Source organism: Pseudorasbora parva, chromosome 11, assembly GCF_024679245.1.
Source record: "Pseudorasbora parva isolate DD20220531a chromosome 11, ASM2467924v1, whole genome shotgun sequence".
NCBI lineage: Eukaryota > Metazoa > Chordata > Actinopteri > Cypriniformes > Gobionidae > Pseudorasbora > Pseudorasbora parva.
Genome location: NC_090182.1, coordinates 5,506,326 through 5,524,977, shown reverse-complemented (window position 1 = coordinate 5,524,977; position 18,652 = coordinate 5,506,326). Strand labels below are relative to the sequence as shown.

Genomic DNA, 18,652 nt, shown 5'->3' with positions numbered 1-18,652 from the left:
ATGTAATTAGTTTTGTCATTCAAAACTGGTTTCATTTAGTTGTTGTCTTGTTTTCATTGGTGAAAAAATGAACACTGCAATTAGAGAAACTTTAGATCTAAAAATCCATTTTAAACTTCTCAACCAACAATCGTGGCCTAATGGTTCGAGAGTCGAACTTGTAACCTGAAGGTTGCGGGTTTGAGTCTTAGGTCTGACAGAAATTGTCAGTGTGGGGAGTTAAAGGGGTACTTCAGTGCTGGGAAGATGAATCTGTATTTAAACTGGGTCATCAATGTTGTAGAAATTATTTTTGAATTTGGTGCCTTCTAGACTGAGAAAAGGGGGATGAAAGACAACAATTCCCAGAATGCTTCGCTGCCCTGTGAGGCCATTCCCAAAGCCACCGCTACTGGATTACTGTGACTGGGATAGAGAACAGACACTACAACTATAAACTGAACGTGTCTGTTCAATATAATGAGTGAGTCGCCGCGCGAGTATCACAGCACTGAGCACTGACTGCAGGAGTGAGATAAATGAGCTGAATGAGCTCTCGTGATGAGAGCTGAGGTCATCGCAACTACACTCGCGGCATACATTCACAACGCGAGTTCAGTCTGGCGCGTTTCAGTTCATGCCTTTGCAAGCTTAACTTTCATAGAAATTAATTTGAGAAGTTAAAAGACTTACATTGCTCACCATAGCTCCGTTTAAATGAGTGCCTGTAGCTGCGAGCTGAGCTGTGAGTGTGATCTCCATCCCCCATGCGCGGGTTCAAAACATGCGGAAATGGCTCCCTCTGCTGGCTGTAGTCTTTAGCCTTTGGCCAAACATTCTTCCTATGATGCAAATATCGTCAATTTACGTCATAGGAGGAATTTTTCCAGAAATAAAATGCATAAATCTCTTGTCTCAGGGGATATGAGGGGGAAAGCACATTTATTTGAATATACTCCAGGGTTTCTACTGATACAAAGCCATATGCTAATCGCTGAAGTAACCCTTTAATAACCAGCACTCTCTCAATATAAATAAAGACTTACATTCATACTGTTTTTATTGTTCAGGAATGCTTTATCAAAATGAATAATTTGAGATCACTTGCATCACTTATTTGATGTATCATTTTAAACACTCCTGATAAATATGAATCCAAGACATGTCATTTTTACATTTGAAAAAGCATTACATGATTTTAAAACACATTCTGAATCAAATACATTTTACAACTATTTTCACACATGAGTCTTTTTTATTGGGTTTATATATGTACTCCATTGCTTTAAGGTGCAACTGTTTTTAGTACACTGGCACAAATCATTAGCTTTACTTAAAAGAAGAAAAAAAAGAAAGATGATGAGGATAAATGACATCAATATACAAATTCAAACAAACAAATGCTTGTTTGCTTGTTTTTCCTCACAAAAGCGAGGAACTGCTTGGACCGTGTCTGAGTGTCCTTTACTCCAGAGCTACACATGGACCAGCAGATCAACGACCGGCACTGTACAAGTGTTGATCTTCACACCATCGACTCTTCTTTATCCTTGAATGCTTTCATCCGTGCCTGTTTAAATCAGGATCCAATAGAAACACAACATTGTTTGAGATTTGTAATGACACATTGTATTTCAAATGCCTTCAGTCTAGAGATCGAGCGATATATCGTTTTTTTTTTTTCGATATTTGGGCATTTTCCTTTAATGGGCAATCGGTTTTGTAATATCGGATTCACTGATAAAATGCAAGCCCGCCATTAAAGCACAGCGTCTGAGGGGAGATGAGCCAACAACGGTGTTCAAAGGTAAAACTAGTATCCCTTAATTAATAAACTTTTATTTAACATAACAGCAAGTAATGCATAAATGAGATTTATGTAGTTGAAACAGAGCGATACAAACAGAGGTGAACAAGGCGTTAAGTAATCCATCATGCCCCACTAAAGACATATGAATGAAATAAAACAGCCATGAATGAGATGTTGTAAATAAAAGCGCTGAGTTTATTTCTCTCTCGGTTTATGCTCATCTCGTGAAGTTGCCGTTTTTTTATTTTTGCGTATTCCAGAGAATATTACAGCGCGGTCTGTTCTCTTCACTCTTTAGTCTATTAAACAACACACACACCTCTAGTTTAAAACGAATGCTTATATTCATGGGGAGTTGATACTCACCTGTCATTTATTCATGTTCTCCGTTTAAAAACATTAGACTTTGTACATGTATTTAGCCTGTTGTTAATATGCTGCTGTTATAAATAAAAAGATGCACTACCATTCACCCAAAAATGAAAATGTGATTCTTATCTGCTTACAAATTGAGACGGTAATTAACAAACAAATAATCGGTTTGTGTGAGAAACCCAACAGTATTTGTGTTGTTGTTGTTTTTTTTTTTTTACCTCATATCAGACGAATCTCATCCAGTATTCCCAACACCATTACTTCCGTTGAATAAGGTCAAAAACCCAGCGCAATTATAGCGATATCTTTACATAGATGCCTCATTCGACTGATCTGCAACATCAGTGAAGGCACTAATAAGGGAGATATATATATATATGTATATATATATGATGGTGCCGGGTTTTTGACCTTATTCGACGGAAGAAATGGCGTTGGGAATACTAGATGAGATTTGTCTGAAATGTGGTAAAAAAATAAATAACACATATACTGTTGAGTTTCTCGCAGAAACTGATCGTTTCGTGTCTTAAGACATCAATGTGTCGTCACGAGCCACAGGGTTTAAAACGAATTCTTTGTCTGTGTGTTTTTTACTCTCATAGGAATACACCCCATTGACATCTATAATACGAGCAATGGCTGAGTTAAAAATCTTGATTTGTGTTCTACTGAAGAAACAAACACACCTACATCTCAGATGACCTGGGGGTCAGCAGATAAACATATTTTAATTTTGGGTGAACTATCCCTTTAATGTTAAAAAGCAGAGGTGGACAAAGTACACAACTTTATTACTTGAGTAAAAGTAAAAGTGCTACTGGTCAAATATTACTCCGTTACAAGTGAAAGTTGTAAAAACAGATTTTTCTTAAGTAAAAGTACAGAAGTATTTGTTTTCAGAAGTACTTGCGTATCAAAAGTAAATTTCCTTTTTTATGCCAATGCATTATTTTATTATTGTTGTATAAATGCACATTATGCCATGATGGTTTAAGCCAGTCAGTGATGCTCCATCTGACATACTAGCATACGACTAACTTAAACTCATTTAAATACTTGTATAAAAGTTATAAAGCTCTTTATAAAGCTGCTGTCACTTTAAGGCTGAATGCACGGATCCAATACACTGATACACATCTGATATTCTCACACTGTTTACCTTCACTTAAGACATAATCAACCTTGTTTGTGTGAATAATCGTCAAAAATGAACATGTTGACATCAGTCTTCTTCCATTTTGCTATAAAATATAAATCAGAGTTCAAAAAATGAGTTCAAACTACAAGAGTGATTCCTGAAAGGCTTTCTGCAAAAACCCGAACAAAAAAAAATCATCCACTGACTTTAAAAGCTGCGACAGAAACGACTTTTGACTTCGAGGACCTTGATAGAAATGTAGTGGAGTAAAAAGTACGATATTGTCTTTCAAATGTAGTGAAGTTAAAGTCATAAGTTTCAAGAAAAAATAATACTCCAGTAGGGCTGCACGTTTTCAAGTTTTTCATTAACCGTTAACCGAGGCCCTTAGCGGTTAATACTCGGTTAACCATAGTGTGCGTCAGGGTTATTTTTAGTTTATTAATTTGACGACCACCATCTCCGTAGTGAACGCGCCCATAGAGAGAAATGCACATCATGGATTACCTAATCAGAGAGTAGCCTATTTCTTTTCGTTTTAAATTGTTAAAAGACATTTCAAGTTTCTTAAGATCTATTTCATATCTGCGAGGCGTACGCTGAGTTTCGTTAAATTAGGATGAGATGCGCTCCAGTTCACAAGCAATGCGAGTGGCCGCGAGGGCGCCTGCATGATTAGGGCATGTAACGTTAGTAAAATATGCAGCCAAAAATGATTCACACAGACACAGCGTTTGACTCGCTGTTGACTCTAGTTTGACTGAGCCTCTCCCGGCAGAGAGTTCAAGCATCTGTGGACTCGTTCCTTCAGCTCTGGCCATCTTGCTTTCAGTCCGCGATCAGCTTTTTTGTTTTCTTCATTACAGTTAAAGTAACGTCTGCTTTTCTCTAGTCATTCACATGTTTCTCACTTCAAACTTTCTTTCTTCTGCTCCGTTATGCACAGCGCGCGCGGCTCCCGCTCTGCTTCTGCCCTAATGCGACTTATAGTCCAGTGCGACGTATGTTATTTTCCTCTTCATGACGCATATTTTGACTGATGCGACTCATACTCCGGAGCAACTTATAGCCTGAAAAATGCGGTAAGCACTGCATTGCAATACTTGCATTTGGCCCCGTCACTCATTTTTAAAGTGCTCCCACGCTTTCTTTGCCCGCTTCATTGCCCGCTTAGAAAGCTGGTCATGACTTCTTCTTGTGGATATTACAAATGTCTGGGAGCGCTCTGGCAGTCTCTAGGGGTGCAAACATATATTACAACTAAATTCAAGGCACGTCATTGACGCCACTTAACCGAGCAAAATGTTTCACTCGGTTACGCAATTTTTAACGGTTAATCGGTCAATCGGTTAACCATGGACACCCCTATACTCCAGTAAAGTACAGATACTCAAAAAGTGTACTTAAGTACAGAACTTAAGTAAATGTGCTTAGTTACTGTCCACCTCTGTTAAAAAGACTTTACTTGCACTGTATTTAAAAAAAAAAATGTTTTGCACTCTTTCAGACTTTATTGATATTGAAGTGGGTTTTGTTTTGCATGTAAGAAAGGAGTGAAATTGCAAAAAAAATGACTGTTTAAAAAGTGTTATATAAGACAAGGTTCAGTTGACTGCTGTTGTTCCGTCTTACCTCAAAAGTTTGTAAGACGTGTTTGCACACTTCAGTCAGGTTGTTCAGCCCGTTGCGCAGAGGCTCAGCTGCTGGAATTCCTTCTGCAACATTGATCAGAGAGTTTATGAACACTCCTTATGTTCATAATAAAGATGCTGCCTACAGTCATACAAATAGAAAATAAACCAGGGGCGAGGCCAGAAATGTTCATAAAACATGGTGGGCAAATCATATCGAGTATGAAAACGGAAGGCCAAATAAGAAATAACCGACATGAATAAATGTGCTGCACTCGCTTCAATTGTACGTGCAAATACAGCAGCCCGCATTATATAAAGTGCAAGAGAAACTGCGATCGTGCAACGTTACGTTCACTTAGTAAGTTATGAAATAAAGTAAAGCACCAATAAATTACGTAACTGGTTCGACGTGTGTGAGCTGGGAAGACATTACAGGTGTGATGCTCATTATGTTCATCAGAAGCAGTTATGATTCATTAACAGTTTATGTTGGTATTATGTATTCGCCATGGTAACTGTTTTTTCCATAACCTTTAAAATGCCACTTTATTTTCACATATATATACACATATATGAGTAAGTCATGATTTAACCACTTAAACTCCATGGACCCTGTACAGGAAAGACATCAGGTATATACTTTCAATTTTAAATGTCTGTGGAGGAGCTCAGACCTCATATGTGGTGCCATTTAAAAGCTTAGAGTCTCTAGTTTCTAGAGATATGCATCACTTTGGCATTGGTTTTAGGCAAAGTAATGTATTTACATTAAATTACTCTGCTACCATTTCCGCCTGGATTTGGCCGACCCAAACTGAAAAGCCACACATACACACATACAGGGGTCTAAGTTCAACATTTTGGTGGTTTTTTTTAACAGCTTAGACAACATATACTTACATGTTTATGACTTTTAGCAGTGTTTTATGTAACTTCAAAGGGTTTCCTGTAAAATGACACCAACATATTGAACCTAGACCACTGTATGTGTGTATGGGAAGCTTTTCAATTTGGGTCGGCCAAATCCAGGCAGAAATCCCAAAAATGGTCCCAGATTTTAAGAGGTTAATGATGATGGGAAAATGTGGGTCCCATGGCCAAACCAGTTGAGAACCCTTGGCCTAAAGTACAGCTAACGCTAACTGTCAGAGATTACATGCTGAGGTGAATAAAGAGTTCCCTCACCTCGTGTCTGTATCCGAAAGTTGATTTTGCTTTCTGACGGGTGTGTGATGCTGTATCCACAGAACTCCACATCCTGACTGAGGAAATAAAGTCACACGTCAATCAAACTAAACACTGCCAAGACAGACAGACGCAGAAATACAAGTTTTAGTTTCCTGCAGGGGCGTAACTACAGACAGTGCAGGCAGTGCAGCCGCACTGGGGCCCGTGCGGCAGGGGGGCCCGCAGCGCACACGGGCCCATGCCCTCATTGCAAACGGGCCCATGGCGACAAAGTGACTCCGCAGAATATTGTGACACTCAGATTTCAAATGAAAAGCACTGGTTTCAGATTTCACACGGCTGTCGCGCTCTACCGTCACGCTTAGGATATACTGACCACCTTTTTCATCAGAGCATGTGAGCGGAGCACAGTTGCGTGACGCTCGATCCGCTAGATATTCCGCTCTATGCCAGTGAGCTCCACAATTCACTATAAAATGTGAATTATTTGATTTAAATCTAGCGATTTCAAGCTTTCTTTAGACGTATGTTTCATGTTTGTCATGTATTCACCGAGTTTCAGATTCTCGCAGATAGAAAGCGCACCTTTTTTTATTTATTTTACTAAAGCACAAAGTTTTGTTGTTATGTGAGTGTACACAAATAAAAGTGGACAATTAATATTTATAATTATGTCTCACATTTATCTGTATGGCCAAAAATTACGGAGTATTGCGAGTTATAGGCTATCCCCCGTGATGGGAAAAAAACAGCCGGTACGTGCGTTCTTCAGCCAGAGGGTTAAAGAAACCGTAGCCTATTTAGTTTCATATTTATGTTTAAATAATAGCCCATAATATAGTTTATTATTATTATTATTAATTATTTTAATTAGGGATGCATCAAATATTCGGGCGAAAATGGACCATGTGCATTCTCTCGGTGCATTCTTGGCCGAAAGACTTTCATCACCGAAACAATACGTCCGAAATGTGGGCTTCGTCCCGTTTTTTAGCCTGTCTCTCCAATCCGTAGCTGCTCTGAGCAGAGCGCAGCGCACGTCAGAAGCAGAGGTGTGTGTGTGTGTGTGTGTGTATCTGAGCGTCATTGGTCTGTCACCGCTCGTCAATGTCAAAATATTTGATAAAACCAATCAAATCAGAGAAGGCGGGCTTTATGGGCACACAGAAACTGCTGAGGCTGAGCGCACTTTTTTTTTTTAGGAGCGCAACAGTAAGATAAATGCAGCTAAACTAAACATTCATGTTTGTCAGCTGCTGCTTTAAGTCAGAAATGTTAATCAAAAGAAAAAAATATTTAGGCGAATGAATAAACTTTGTTGTGTCTAATTTTTAGACATTTTTAACCGGAAATATGCCTATGTGATTCATAATGTAGGCCTAATTAACGAACAAGAAATATTAACAAAGCCATTTTCATCAGATTAGGCATAAGATTAATAATAAATGTGTATATATTGTAAATTAATATAATTCTATTTTTAACATTCAGTAAATATATATATATTTTTTAAACTCAGCTTTTTCAGCCTGTATTTGGGCATAAGATTAGTATTGAATGTGTTCATATTGTGATTTTAATAAACTTAAAACTTTGATAAATAGTAAATTAAGTAAGTAGATTATCTTAAAAGAACATCTTAAAATGCTCATATGTAGATCATAGAAATCAAAATTTTCTCGGGGGAGCATGTTAGAACCCCCTAACATTTGGGATCTTGGTGATTATAAACCTGCCTACATTATTAATAGCGCAATTTGGACCCTAAACTAAATAGTGTTAACATTTTTTCTACAGGCCTACCCTCACTGGGGGCTGAGCCGCCCTAAAATGATAATCATAGAAACGCCCCTGATTTTCACCATCATCACCCGCGTGTAGTGCCAGAAGACGCGAATGAGAACATCTGTCTCTGTGCACTCATCCGAAAGCGCGCAGTCTCACAGCGAGCAAATAGAGTTCTCTTTCAAGTCTTGCGTTTGAACGGACAAACTCACAAAAAAAGTAGCCTATGTCAACATGTCCATCTTGATGAGTCTCTAGTAATATTGTTATCTACTTTTTTTGGCCTTCAGAACATCTTAAAATACATATATGTAGATCCTAGAAATCTAAATTTTCTCGGGGGAGCATGCCCCCCAACCCCCCTAAATAACTCACATTTGGAATCTTACTGATTATAAAAGAGTGTCTTTTTTACGATTAAGGGATGTAGGCCCTACGTTGACACAGAATAAGCCATTAATATTTGATTTGTAAATAATAATAAACAACCGATATCCTGATATAGAAATGAAACCTGACCCTAAAGTGTTACATATGCTTGTTTGGGGGGGGGGGGGGGGGGGGGAAACTAGAACTAATCCTATTCGCACAGGATTAGTATGATCTAAGGACTTCTGTGATTTAGAAATGACTCCCACATCTGAGTTTTGCATGGCACATTCGCACGGGATAAGCAAAGCCTGTGATTTTACCCGAATTTACTGACTCATCTCCCGGAAAAGATGTCAAGACTTGTAAATGTTTTTTCGTTATAGATATAGCTGTATGAAATCATAAACAGTCATATTTATCGATATTGTTTTATAGTAAAACAAGTAATATTGTTCAGTTAGAGAACAGACGCTACAATTAAAAACTGAACTGAGCACAGACAGCAGGAGTCAGATTTCATTTATCACGAGTGAGAAGTTGACGATATACGGCGGAAGATTCAGTTTCAAAGCTAAATGTAAAAGCGCCCATTTAAGCGAGCTTGTCATTGTACTGTTCTGTTCTTCTTTAAGAATAGTACTGATGTTAATATTAAACACGTCATCAAGCAATTTGCTCCCATATTAGTCCTCATTCTTAAGTGAAAGTATAATCCGTGTGGGAATTAATAACAGTGCGCATTATGAATACAGCCTCCATACTTCGTGAAAGATAAAGATAGAAATGTGCACAGAGGGAAAAAAAAACTTGCAAAAATTATATACGATCCGCCTAATCCTGGCCAAATCACAGAGATGTCGATTCGCACAGGACTACTATCACATGACCTCGGTGTTCGGCGAAATATGGTAGGTTATTTGCGGGGGAATTTTTACTTTACAAATCACAGACATGGCCGATTCGCACGGGATTAAGATCACAGTAATTCTCTGCAATTATTACAAATCACCAGAGGTCCCCAGATAATACTAATCCCGTGCGAATAGGGCTTAAGACAAAAGTTCTTACTGATGCCACAAAAGCAACCGATGTTGGTGGCTAAACAAATGGAACAACATCCAAAAAAGCCATCCGGCAGCTTCTTACCTCTTCATGATCATGTATCTGAGCGAGTTGCCCAGTGTGTGATCCTCTTCATGGAGCACAAACGTCACACAACCCTCATCTCCTCCATCTGTCCGGACCTGTTGGAAAGCAGAAGACTGCTGATATATCGACAGACACCGCTGTGGAAGTGTAACGACTACATCACAAACATTTGGACTTTTTAAGGCTTAAATGATGATATACATTTCTGTATTTTCTAAGAAGTGGGATCAGTTGTTTTCATAAGGCCCACCATGAGTAAATGATGCTTTTTTTCACAGCTGGGGTTTATGGCGATGTTATAAATGGCAAAAGAAACTAATAGACGCAGATTGTTTATGACATTCTCTACAGATGAAACAGTTTGCTCATCTGATATTTTAACAGGGTTCCCACTCTTTTTCAGCGATCATTTTCCAGGACATTTAACATTTTAGTATGACGGGAATAAAGGACAGGTGGCGTATAGTTTATTACCATGACTTAAAAGGGTTTATTCACCCAAAAATTATTTACTCTCAAGTCATTCTAGGTGTAAATGACATTCTTCTTTCAGAAGAATACAATCATACATTTTATATTTCTCTAACTTTCCATGTGTTTTCCAGGACTGGAAATTTTGTCATCAATTTTTCAGGTTTTCCAGGACGAGTGGGAACCTTGTTTGATTCTGAACAATCGCCATATAATTGAACAAGAGCTGCAACTGATGATAATTTTGATAATTAATATTTATTATTAAAATCGGTTAACAGGATAAAACTGTTGCCTTTAGTGTGCTTTTCTGGGGTTATGGCATTTACATATATTCTCTTTAAAGCTACTTAAAATGTTTATCCACTTTGACAAGTCAACAAAGTATATTTTCAAAAAATATTAATAATGTATATCTGCTTATATATATATATATATTTTTTTTAAATATCTATATAATATAATAGGATGATGTATGAGTTCGAGACTACACTTCCCATAAATCTGTGAGGTGGCGAACTCATACGTAACCCTTTTACAATAATACATGATGGTGCCTGGCATCTAAATTATAGAAAGACATTAGATGCCAAGATTATAAAGATATAATCTTAATACTATAATTTCTTCGCTTAGTATCTTGAAAACATGTACTTTGTATTGTCTTGTCAATGTGGATTAACATTGTAAGCAGCTTCACAGACAGAATACAACTCACACAGCCTAGTGATAGGCTATTACAGTTAAGCATTCCACGAATACATCAAGACAACATTCAGAATGGTTCATTTTACCAAAAGCTGTGCATAAACTCCAAGATATTAATGCGTGAATTAAGTTTTACTTGCCATCTCCAGCGCGTGTTTCTGCCCGACTTCAGCCATGCTGCAATTGTCGTGTTGAGCCGCGCATGCGCAGTGCTATCAGCGTGTTCCAGTCTGGTTCCAGTCGCTCACATTGGTGCCCGAAACCATATATAAATAAACATAGATGCCTCATTAGTGACTGTAAAAGAAGAAATTACATTCGACCACCATAGACACGTCGGCGCGTCCGCCATCTTGGAACGGTCAACGTGTCACTCAAGAATCAATGACACCACAACATTGCCCAGCTTCTGGTTGTGAAACAGACGAGATTTAAATTCCCGAAAAAATGGATAAAGTTTTACAGATAAGAATGTGTTGATTTGTGTTTTTATATGTAGCCTAGTAACTCAATATTACAGTTTTATAGCTACTATGGTATACAACTTTACTATTTTGTGCAACTTTTTTATGTTGCGTTATCTGACGCAGGTCTTGTTGTATTGTGTTAGCTAACCAAAATCATCTGATGAACTCTATTGCAGAAATAGATATTAATATGCATCTTACTACTGTTGCAGACACTCATTCTGTGCTCAAAACCACCCCTAAACCCTCATTCACTATTCCATACAATACTCCCTACTAATATAGTCCACTTGAGGATCGAGTGAATGAAAATGAGAGTGAATTCGGATGTGTAAACTAGCATGTGTAAACCTTAATTAAACAAATTAATAAATAATTAAAAAGGACTTTATACCTGTATGACATTATGCTGTAGCCACATTGGACCAGCGGTTTAGAAAATGGATGGATGGCGCCATCTTCTGGTCAGAGGCGGGAATTAATTCACGGTTGTTGCGGCGCTTTGTGGGATTGAATGAGTGCGTCCACTATGGTCTCGGACGGCACTACAAATGCCTAGGCCCTCAAATACTGCCCTATTTAAGGGTATAGGGGTCGATCTGGGAACTATTTTTTTTACAGCTTATGTTCACGGACCAGTGTTTTGACCGTTCCAATATGGCGGACGACTTAGCCACTAACGAGGAATCTGTATTTATATAGGCCTATGTATGGTTGCTCAATGTGTTCGTAGCGCCAAAACAAAATTAACCACATTTACAAGAGTTAATTTGTGAGCTTGCAGTCCGAATTGAATTCGGAGAATTAGAAAATTAAAAATAGAAAACAATGACAAGAAACGTCTTCTAGCCTATTAATTTCACATTTTTTCAACATTTTATTTTTCTATATTCAAAATGTTATATTTTAAAGATTAATCTCATAGCATAATTGATGCAATTGCAGAGTAAATACATCTATAGATTTATGCCACCTATGAGCTGCAATACTTAGCCTACCAGTCTGTGTTTATACATCTTAATGCCATTTCAGATGCAGCTTCTGTGCCTCTCTGAACAAATAAAATGGTAAGCTTTCAGTAAACAATAGTCAACTCTAGCCACAAGATGGCAGTAATATATAATCCAAAAAACGGCATGAACAAACAATAACAAGGAGGAACCGAAGAGGCTAAATAACAGCTGGCTTTTTGTTCCATAATGTCATATTTTGCTCCATCTCTTAAAATATTTTCTTTTTTGACCTCTTCAGTTGATATGATTGGTCTTTTTATATTTCAAACCCTTCCAACCTGTTATATTGGCCTATAAAAAACATTGTCACATTCCAATTAATTTGAATGCAGTACTGGGCTTAATTGATCCTGTGTGCTGAAAATGTTACTTGAATATGACAGGAGTTCATTGTAGATAATTGCCAATAATTAAAGATAAACATACTGTAAGCGTCTCTAGCAGCCAGATGAAATATCACTAAACTGTCCCACATAAGGAGCATGTGAAAAACAAAAAACTTACAACAGATCAAATTAATCGACCTCATAACGCATTCATAAAAACACAAACCCTAATCAATAACCAAACCAAACACTTTGGCATTTCAGACTACGGCATGATTCTAATTCCAGACAAAAATAAACAAACAAACTAAGAGAACTTGAGAAAGTTTAGGGGGTTTAAAATGAATTTTATTTATAGACAAAATTCCCTGCTGTATGTGGCTGAATTGCAGGGGCTGACACACTTCCTCAAGCACACACACGCACGCACATGCACACGCGCGCGCGCGCACGCACACACACAGCCCCTAAACCACCATCACAGGAAACATTCTGCATTTTTATTTTCTCAAAAAAACTCATCCTGTATTATTTATAAGCCTTTTGAAAAGTGGGGACCGCTGGCTGTTCCCCACAATGTAGGTGATCTCAGGTTTTACTAACCTATGGGGACATTTGATCCCCACAGTGTAATATAGACACACACACACACACACACACACACACACACACACACACACACACACACACACACACACACACACACACACACACACACACACACACACACACACACACACACACACACACACACAGACACACAAGTAACTCTGAACACCTTGATTAGCTGGTTCAGGTGTGTCTGATTGGGGTTGGATCTGCAAAAAAGAAAAATTACAGTAGTTAACTTTACTATTTACACTATAGTGGCTAAATTGTAATGCATAATGTTGTAATGTAATTGTAATACAGTAATGCGTTGACTACTGTGATTTCAACTGTAATGCTTGGACTACTGTGATTTTTACGGTCTTACTGTAAATGTTACAATATTCTACTGTAAACATCTTATACAGTAATGTTACATGTTTTACAGTGGCTGTTCACTCTGCAGGACTGGACACCCCTGCTAGGATCTAGAAATGGGCATTTCTCAAATAAAAGCCTAAATTCAATCTGTTCATCATGTAAAGCAGGAGTTCTCAACCCTGATCAAGCCTGGAGCTAAACTCTGCAGTGGCCCTCGAGGACCAGGGTTGAGTGCCTGATGTAAAGCGATTCAGTCTCTTCAGAAAAATTGGACTAAGCCGCTTAATTCATATGGATTAGTTTTATGATCTCTTTATGAACTTTTTGAAGCGTCAACGTGTTGCGTAGCTGTCAACGGAGGGACAAAAAGCTCTCAGATTTAATCAAAAAAGATCTTCATTTGTGTTCTGACGATGAACGGGTTTGGACCGACATGAGGGTGAATTTTAATATTTGTGTGAACTAACCCTAGAATGAGATGGTCCAGCAAGTGCACATGGCTACACCAAAAAGGCTTCGAGCCCTGTGGGAAAAAAATCTTTATGTTTACTAAAAATCTTTATATTTACTAACTTAGTAACAATATTGTAGCACAGTGAAGGACAACCATCTGTGGTCACTGTTTAGCATTATGTGATACATTTACAACAAAACAAAACATAATGCATTCATCTCATAAATATATTTTTTGTCTTTCATATAATAATGAACTTATTGTAGTGTTGGGGGTAACTCATAGTAATTAGAGAATCAGATTACTTTTTCAAGTAACTTGTGAAGTTATGCATTACTTTTAAAATTTACAACAAAATATTTGAGTTACTTTTTCAAATAAGTAACACAAGTTACTTTGTTTTCTCATTTATTGACTGACAGCTCTCCTGTCCCAATATTGTAATATCCCAAAATCGTAAGTGTGGAGTTGTTGTGTGTAAACGATGGTTATTTTGATTCTAGGCTAAAAGTGAGCGTCTATTTACTAATCTCATGTGCACAACAAACGATTCAGTATTCCTCAAAATTAATAAAATCTGTAAAATGCAAAAAAATATTTAAAAAATAAGTTACCTGGTTGCTTTAAAATTTTGAGTTCGTTGATATGAAACATTTGAGTTAATACAATGAACATTTTTGAGAATCGACAAATTTTTTAAAATATTATTAACCATTTAAACTCTGTGGACTCTGTACAGGGTCCAGAATGACATCGTCATGTATATACTTTCAATTTGAAGTGCAAAAAAGCACCAAAATGCACCATTTTCCTGTTTTATCACTGTAAATCTGCACTGTAAAAAAATATTTAGAAAATACGTAACCTGGTTGCCTTAAAATTTTGAGTTCATTGAAATTAAATTTTTTAGTTAATTCAATGAATTTTTTTTTTTTGAGATTCGACAACTATTAAAATATTATTAAAAGATTTTGTAAGCATATTGGGTAATAGTGTGTGTTTTATTTCTGATGCTGCAGTAAAACATGCCAAATAGTGCTATTTTCATGATTTATCAAATGTTTTATGTGGTTCAGATACAAAAATATTTTGAGTTTCTATTTATTAAACAAATTTCCTTCATTGTATCAACTCAAATTTTTCAATAAAGTCAACATTTTAAGGCAACCAGGTTTAAGTTAAACCAACAAAAACCAACACATTTTTTTACAGTGTGGTGACTTGACCTCCAGGGCTTGATCAGGCCTCAGGATGTAAAGTTTTGTAGGCTAAAGTAATGATATGATGAGCTGAATTACATTTACATTTGTGCATTTAGCAAATGCTTTTATCCAAAGTGACTTACAAAAGAACAAAAGATGAATCAGCTGTAATGAGGGAGACATACAAAATGTGCAGAGCTGCAGGACAGGTTTAGGAACCAAACATAAAGCCTTTCTGAGATGATCTGTGTTGACATGTTATATCATACACTGCCATTAGGATGACAGGACAGTAATAACTTAATTAAGCTAATGTGTATACCTATCCTGTCTAATGTACAAACACACAGCTGCCATTGGCCATCCAAATATGTAGTGCTTTTATGCAACATAAGAAAGTTTGGCTTTATATAAGCATTGACCATACGCCCGATTACTCCCAGGTTTTCCATAAGCCAGCTCGAGCGAGCTGTGTTAGCTCTCATTCTGTACTCACTATATATCGACACAAAACCATCAATGGTTGGTTTTTTAATGTTGTGTTTATATTTTAATGCAGTTATCACACTTACCTAATATGTTTCCAATAAACCAGTTTTATTGATTGCAATAATGAAGAAGCTAATGGGAACATTGGAATAAAAAACACAACCAGCCCTATCATACACACCTAGAGCAAAGCAATGCGAGTGTTTTTTGCTAGTTTCAGTTATCATTTTCATCCCCATTTTAAATATGAAATGCACTCGCGTCCATCTGTTCGCCCATGGGCCTCTGGTCTGAAGTGTGGTGCGTTCAGGCATATTGTTGGCATGTTGCTATTTTGAGGAACTGAAAACGACTGAATCATTGACCTACAAAAAAACTGTATTTTTCTTGTTATTTAAACATTCGTGTTAGTAACATGCGCATAAAGGTGGATCCACGACACGCATACACTCTGCTTATTACACACACAGGGACGCACAGCAGCACACACACATTTCTAAATATTAAAAATAAAAGGATAGTCATAATGGATAGTCATTGCATGTATCAGAATTACCTATTTGCATAATAACAAATGAAATGAGCAAATTATTTGACCAAACGTGGAAATACACGCATTTAAACTGACTCGTCAGGTTGAGGGTGTCTATGTTTTGCCATGTAAATAGAAATCCACCATGGCGCGAGCACAGCTGGCTTTTAAAGGGAAAGGGAGAGTAGACTCTTATTGGTTTATTGCACGCTACACCTAAAACACACCTGTCACAATTCACCAGTGTGAACGCCCGTGATCACCACCAGGGGGCACTCCAACCCGGTCTGTTATCCTATCATAGACTACATTACCCATAATTCTTTGCCCAGACTCATTAGCACTCACTGTTTACACCAAGTGGCTCCTCCCATGATCTCTCTTGAAGCCAATACAGAAGTGACTTAAGCTGCCAGGATTCTGAGCAGAACCAGAAAATATGACCATATCACACCAGTCCTCAGGTCTTTACACTGGCTTCCAGTTACATTTAGGATCGACTTTAAAGTACTATTACTTGTTTATAAATCACTCAATGAGCTGGGACCTCAATACATCGCAGATATGCTGATTAAATACAAACCCAACAGATCACTCAGATCAGCAGGATCAAGTCAGTTAGAAATACCAAGAGTTCACTCAAAGCAAGGAGAGTCTGCTTTTAGCTATTATGCCAGCCGCAGTTGGAACCGGCATCCTGAACAGATCAGATTTGCTCCAACAGTAGCCACATTCAAATCCAGACTCAAAACACATCCGTTCAGCTGTGCATTTACTGAATGAGCTCCGAGCACTGTATGTCCGACTGATTGCACCCTATCTTATCTCTTTATTCTTTTTATAATTGTTTTAGTTTACCTTTGTTCTTATCTTTGGTTATTGTTTATTTTATATGTTCTTTTGAGTTAAATATGATGAGTGAAAACTGGGTTTGATGGAAATAGTAAGTTTGACAAAAAGGTTTGAGTATGTGTAAATCTGTGGAGGGTATGATGAGTGAGAATGGGTTTAACAAGAAGGTTCCTGAGTAAAAATCAGGGAATAGTGATTAAAATGGATGTTATGAACGTGTTTGAGAAAGAAATGAATGAGAGGTGCTCTAATAAAGATGGTACATGTTTGTAGGCTGTAAACTGAAGAATGTTTATTTTTATATCAGACCATTATTGTGGATCTGACCTTTTTATTTTTATTTTTTATTTTTTATTCTTATTATTGTCTTTACAACTGTTTTTAACTATGCTTGTTTTAAATTTCTATTCGTCCATATGGTACTCTTTTTTTCTCATGCATTTGTTACCACTGTTTTAATTAATTTCTATGTAAAGCACTTTGAATTGGGTATGAAATGTGCTATACAAATAAACTTGCCTTGCCTTGCCTTGCCTTGCAATTCCTCAACTGGCCACTAGGGAAAGGCTCCAGAAGGAGCAGAATCTCATTGAGCCCCATGTTAAAATGTCCAACTTTACAGCAGAAAAAAACATGTTTACAGCCTGGTACAAATTGTGGTTTTGGTCTCTGGGCTAATTTTGACCTTCATTGACCTCGCAAGATGGCGACGGCCAGCTCATCTCTACTTTACGCTTCAGAACGGCTCTTCAGAATCGTATGGGTGACGTCACGGACACTACATCCATATTTTTTTACAGTCTATGGATTTACACATGTGTCTCATCTTCTGTAACATAAATGCTCCGAGACCATCCACACGGAGACGCGTTTAGCTGTGTAGAAAATGTATTTATTGTTATATTATCGTGAGATTTTGCATCACCTCCGACCACTGCTATACCCCTTCTAGCAACAACTCTTCTTCTCTGGTTTTAGTGTATTTCTGTGGCAGAATTACAGCGCCACACACTGGCCTGGAATGTAAAATACATCGTTTTGAGTCGGTTTCAGTGATCTGGTGTGGACGCAGATACTTCTTGAAACGAGGAAAAAAAAGAGATTGGAATGGGAAAGCTCTGGCTTCGTGTGGACAAGGCCTCATAGGTAGAGGATACAAATGCAGCTTTATTTTAAAGGGTAATCCACACTCATCGTCAAGAAACAGGAAAGAGGTCATAACAGCTAATCAGTCCAATCAGGCAAACAATAAAGGGGAGAGAGGTAATACATGGAACAGGAAAGAAATAAAAAAACCAAGGGACAAGGGACAAGGGACAAGGGACAAGGGACAAGGGACAAGGGACAAGGGACAAGGGACAAGGGACAAGGGACAAGGGACAAGGGACAAGGGACAAGGGACAAGGGACAAGGGACAAGGGACAAGGGACAAGGGACAAGGGACAAGGGACAAGCTCTGAAATGCAGTTCTTACACTGAACATGACTTCCCAATGAATGACAGAGTGAAAAAAGGTAGATATAGGCAGAGGTAATGAGACACAGGTGTAAACAGTGAGTGCTAATGAGTCTGGGCAAAGGATTATGGGTAATGTAGTCCATGATAGAATGACAGTCCAGATTGGAGTGCCCTCTGGTGGTGATCATGGGCACTCACACTGGTCAATTGTGACAAACACCCATGACTCATTAAGAGACTAGGTATAACCCTTTTTAGACCATTTTTCTGTCGTAAAA

At 37.7% G+C, this 18,652-nt stretch overlaps 1 protein-coding gene across 1 annotated transcript; it reads right to left on the bottom strand.

The window, feature by feature from the left end:
• Positions 1-1,014: 1,014 nt before the first annotated feature.
• polr1d (RNA polymerase I and III subunit D) lies at positions 1,015-11,245 on the bottom strand. The gene is made up of 5 exons (XM_067456860.1): positions 10,753-11,245; positions 9,431-9,528; positions 6,125-6,201; positions 4,938-5,020; positions 1,015-1,549 (listed from the first exon to the last, which is right to left on the bottom strand). Exons 1-5 carry the CDS (start codon positions 10,786-10,788, stop codon positions 1,505-1,507), a joined length of 339 nt encoding a protein of 112 aa, XP_067312961.1. The 5' UTR covers positions 10,789-11,245; the 3' UTR covers positions 1,015-1,504.
• Between the last annotated feature and the right edge of the window lie 7,407 nt (positions 11,246-18,652).